Source organism: Myotis davidii, unplaced genomic scaffold, assembly GCF_000327345.1.
Source record: "Myotis davidii unplaced genomic scaffold, ASM32734v1 scaffold251, whole genome shotgun sequence".
Taxonomy (NCBI): Eukaryota; Metazoa; Chordata; class Mammalia; order Chiroptera; family Vespertilionidae; genus Myotis; species Myotis davidii.
This window is the reverse complement of record NW_006282378.1, coordinates 656,183-661,619: the sequence shown is the minus strand read 5'-3', so window position 1 is coordinate 661,619 and position 5,437 is coordinate 656,183. Positions and strand designations below refer to the sequence as shown.

At 39.8% G+C, this 5,437-nt stretch overlaps 1 protein-coding gene across 1 annotated transcript in view; it reads right to left on the bottom strand.

The window, feature by feature from the left end:
• Positions 1-4,633: 4,633 nt before the first annotated feature.
• PIGM (phosphatidylinositol glycan anchor biosynthesis class M) overlaps positions 4,634-5,437 on the bottom strand; it is a gene marked incomplete at its 5' end in the record, with an annotated part of 1,445 nt that continues 641 nt past the window's right edge. Inside the window, one exon of the mRNA XM_015558585.1 lies at positions 4,634-5,429. Within this exon, the coding sequence (XP_015414071.1) occupies positions 4,893-5,429 (537 nt within the window). The remainder of the gene's footprint in view (positions 5,430-5,437) is intronic.

Genomic DNA, 5,437 nt, shown 5'->3' with positions numbered 1-5,437 from the left:
GGCAGAACAGAAACAGTAGTAAACTTGGCTCTGGAAGAACTGATTCTGGGCCCTGTCTCGTGTACTAACTCTGACTGTGGGCAAAATGCATATATTCTGAGACTTAGGATTCTCATTTATAAAACCAGAATTAAAAAAAAAAATCCTCATGTCTCAAAATAATGTGTGAAAGTATTTTGTAGCACTGCTCAAATATAAGTTGTTCCTATGTTTCATCTTTCTTACAAATTAATCTGTGCTCAGTCGGGAGGGAAATAGGTTGAGCCCAGTTATTATTACAGGGTGGTAAAAATGCTAGTGTAAAATGTATTTTTCAACTAGCATTCATGTTGTCCTACTGTATGCTGTGAATTACATCCTGTTTGTTCCTTACTCACAACTCATTATACTCACCTTCTTGCTGTATTTTATTTTTTTAAATATATTTGTATTGACTTCAGAGAGGAAGGGAGAGGGAGAGAGAGAGAAACATCGATGCTGAGAGAGAATCACTGATTTGGCTGCCTCCTGCACACCCCACAATGGGGACCGAGCCCACAATGCCGGGCAATGTGCCCTGACTGGGAATTGAACCCTGACCTCCTGGTTCATAGGTCAGCACTCAACCACTGAGCCATGCCAGCTGGGCCTTGCTGTATTTTAAACATGCCAAGCTCATTCCTCTCTCAGTGCCTTTACACTGTTTTTCACTCAGCAAGGTATACTCTGTCCCCCAGATAGCTACATGAATATCATGTCTTCACTTCTTTTCGGGCCCTGCTCAAATGCCACCTCAAGATGCCTTCCCGAAGTACTTTATCTAAAACAGCATCCACTCCTCTCCTGCCATCGCTTTCTACTTCCTTCGCTTGCCTTAGTTTTTCTTTATGACAATCATCACAATCATGTATTTGCTCATCCTTTGTGTCCCATAAAACCGTCAGCTCCATGAAGACAGAATGCCTCACAGCTGTATCCAAAATACCTAGAACAATGCCTGGCACATAGAAGATACAGCCTTTTGCTAGGTAGTTTCCTAAGTAACATTTGGTAAATGCTTTTCATTGTAATCACCTGTCATCCTATGGAATTAAGGACTTGCAAAATACAGCAGAATTGTTAGATTAGTCTTGCCATTTACAAGGTATTTGCCCTTGGAAAGCCATTTGTTTATGAGCCTCAACTTTCTAACCTGTAAACTAATAAGAGTATTATTCTCTACTTTGCCATTTTACAAATCACATTACTATTGTGGAATAGGGTCTCATGTAGCATTTTGTTTATTTTAATATATTTTTATTGATTTAAGATAGGGAGAGGGAGAGATAGAAACATTGATGAGAATCATTGATCGGCTGCCCCCTGCACACCCCCTACTGAGGGTCGAGCCCACAACCCAGGCATGTGCCCTTGACTGGAATCGAACTGGGACCCTTCAGTTCGCAGGCCAACACTCTATCCACTGAGCCAAACCAGCTAACGTATAGCATTTTATTAATAAGGTATGTTAGTCTTTAGTGTTAATTCGTCAAGAGCATGGACGCTATCTTACTCATCTATTACAAGACTCAGCACAGGGCCTAAATCTATAAATAATTGCCACAAGAATGGACAACCGAGAAGGTTGAAAATTTCCTTTGTGAAATGAACTGAGCTTCAAATATTCATACTCTTATTTTTAAATAGTTGCTGTAAGTGTCATTTTATTTTATATAGCAGATATAGTTAGCAAAGTGTCTGAGCAGCTAGAAACATTCCCATTTAGTGTGATTTTTGTTCAGGATAATGAATATGAATGCTTGTTTTGACTAAATGAATGGTTCTCCTGGGTCAGTGCTGAATAAATGCTTGTGCTACTCTGATGATTCTGATCCAGGCAGAAGACATGTGCTTCCATCAATCCCTGGATGACCCCTCAACACAATGGAGAAAAGAAATGCTGTGTAATCTGTGGGCGTGAGCCAAACCTCCACTCATTAGAGTCAGCTAATTTATGGCAGGAATACACAAATACAAAATTGTCAAGACGGAACGAGACATCTGAGAAATCTTTACAGACATCTTCATGTATAACTACTACCATTTCAAAGAACCAGATCGAGATCAGAAGGAATAAAGTTAATAGTAACATGTAGTTAAAACAATTATTTAGTACAAATCCAGGTTCTTTTCCTATATCCATTAGGTTGGGGGAAAAGGTTTAACTCTAGACTCAAGAAGGAGTTGGTTTTTTTTTTAATATTTGTATTGATTTCAGAGAGAACGGGAGAAATAGAAACATCAATGATGACAGAGTCATTTGACTACCTCCTGCACGCCCCACATTGGGGATGCAGCCTGCAACCCAGGCATGTGCCATGACCGGGAATTGAACAATGACCTCCTGGTTCGTAGGTCAAGGCTCAATCACTGAACCATGCCGGCTGGGTACTTTCTGCACCTTTTAAGAAATGCCTAGCCCTAGCTAGTTTGGCTCAATGGCTAGAGCGTTAGCTTGCAGATTGAAGGGTCCCAGGTTCGATTCCAGTCAAGGGCATGTACCTTGGTTGCAGGCACATCCCCAGTGGGGTGTGTGCAGGAGGCAGCTGATTGATGTTTCTCTCTCATCAATGTTTCTAACTCTCTATCCCTCTCCCTTCCTCTCTGTGAAAAATCAATAAAAAATATGGGGGAAAAAAAAAGAGAGATGCCTATAGTTCTTTGGTAGAGAATTTCTTGCAGGGCAGGATCTGGAATTGAAGTTCCCTTCAAAGACCCCAACAGAACTCTACTGACTTCTAAGAATGTTAAGGGAATGATCTAAAACATGAAAAATGTTTAGTCTTATTTAGATATTAAAAGTAATCTTAAAGGTCTCATTGTGTAAGAATGATGCATTTACAAGGTTAACTTCCTTGTAATTTCAATGTAGTTATGAAGAGTACGCTACAATAAAAATGTTGGGAAAAAAAGAAAATTGAGAACCTAGCTGGAGAACCTGGCGAGAGAACCTGGCTAGAGAACCTGGCTAGGCTGCTGATCAACTGAACACCGTCTCTGTGTCATTTCTTCTTCACCAACTCCGTCCACACCTTTGGGAACCCCTGGACCTGCTGGGGCAGGATCCCAACACTACTTCATAACTGTAATTTTGCTACTGTTATGAATCGTAATGTAAATGTCTGATATGCAGGATGTATATTCATTGTTACAAATTGAGCATAATTAAAGCATAGCGATTAATCACACATAAAAGAAAATTAATAAGTAAATATGACTCTTTTTAAAAAAGTTGGAATACCAAAAAGATAATTATATTAGGATGTTAAACTTCTGTTACCCACCCCTTTCCCTGCCAGTTCTACCAAAAATATTTTAATTACTATTATAAAAGAATGAAAAAAATGAAGTTAAGAATGACATGGCTGAAAGGTCACTAGTGAGCAGTCATATACTAAGAGACTACAAGATAATACCTAATGTGGGATATAAAAAAGTCAGTCCTCAGTTATCTGTTATTTTCACAAAAACAACAACCCATGCAAAGCCAACATTCTTCCCTTTTTTCTAATAGCAGGTCTCAAAAGATATCCATCAAAACGCTGCGACAGCCTACAGACATCTTGTTCTCAAAGGTTTTTTTAAGCGTGGCCTGACATACAACATACTACTCTGGAGGGATTTTGTTAGTTTGTTATTGTTGTCTACTGTGAAAGAACAATGTTGTTAAAATACTCATCTTTTAAAATCACAATAAAAAAATCCAACTCATATATTACCATTGCAGGTTAGTGTTAGGGAATCCCCAACCTAATGGGCTATGTAAAAAAAAAAAAAAAAAAGTTTTAAGGGTGATTGGTTGAAACTCAGAAAGCATTTTTACCCCAGAAATACTGTAGTAATAAGGGAAATTGATCTGCAAATCCTCATTTCCACTATCTGTCTCTCAATTTCCTGGTCTGAGACTAATGGACACTTTGGATGCTTCTTACACTTTCCAGGAGCCTCTCGTGCAGGTCTCTATTTCTATTATGGAATTTTCATAATTGGGGTACTTTTAAGCTGGGAAATGTCTTGCTAACAATCTGTTTTTTAATCACCTAAAATCTACCAATGTTCATTTTTACAATATAGATTAACACTGAAATTCTAAATGAAAAATATTTTTAATATCAGAAAATTAAAAACAAAGGGTAAAATGAGTTTATAGACCTCAAACATCAAAAGCAAAATGCTATTTTAAAATACGTAATAATTCAAATTTAAAAATGGATGAACTTAAATGTAACCCTTTGGTATAAAATCAAAAGGTAATCTAATACCACTGGGACTAAATGTTGAAAAACTAAGCTATAAAAGAAATACCTGTACATGTGATTGGATTATAATTTAAATTCTTTGGATTCTTTATCTTCTAAGCCCCCATTAATACAGAATTAACTTTGCCAACCTAAACACAGTACTGGTACTTAACAATTCATATCTAAAATCTGTACTTTAGGAACATTTTGTGAGTTTTCACAGCTATCGTGAGAGCTTTAGATGGAAACAGTGGGGGTTAAAAGATAAGACTGCTTCTGACAGTAGCATAGTATAACTGGAGCAAATACTGGCTTAGACCTTATGTGTCTGATTACATTCCTGTATTTTTCTTTAAAAAAACCCACAAAAAACCTTTTAACATCCGAAAGTTTAATCAGCCCTTCTATTTTCAAACAGCCCTTCCATTTCCTAAAGGTAGACCCCAATTTCTGAGTCCTCTTTATACATAAGGTAAACATTTATCTTAACTCATTGGAACAGGTATTAGGCTCCAAACTGAACTTTCACGGGCGTGCTTAGGATGCTCAACATTTGTCCAAAGCTCTCTTCTGGTCCATTCAGAACCACCAGCACGTAAGAGATGGATAGTGGCAGATGAACCGGAACATACACTAGTCATGTTTGCGTCTCTCCGCCAGCGGTTCCTCCTTGTAATGGGAAATGATCTGAATGAGGATGCAACAGTTGATAAGAAGGAAGAACAAGCCAGCTAACCAGATAAACAAAAAGGTGTTCTTTCCTTGAAACTCAAGCACATAGGCCGGTGCCAGCCACAGGGCCTGCCCCGCGAACCACAGCCCCAGGAGCACCACCGCCCTTCTCCAGGGCATTCGCACCCGCGGCATCACCAGGGGCAGCAGACAGAGGTACCAGAGGAAGTACTGCGAGGTGCAGACTTTGTTAAACGTCACAAAAATGGCCGTGTGAAGAAAGCAGCAGAAGGCAAGGTCCCTGTGGTAGGCGAAAGACACGGCCGCCAGCAGGACGGCCTGGGGCAGGAAGGCCGCCAGGCCCAGGGCAAGGCCGCCCACGCTCTCGGCGGTCAGGTACAGCATGTAGAAGTACGGGGAGAAGTTGTGGCGGATGTCCCGCCGGGTCAGGTGGTAGAGGTAGGTGTGCTCCAGGAAGTCCCAGCCGTATTTACAGTAAAAACCGA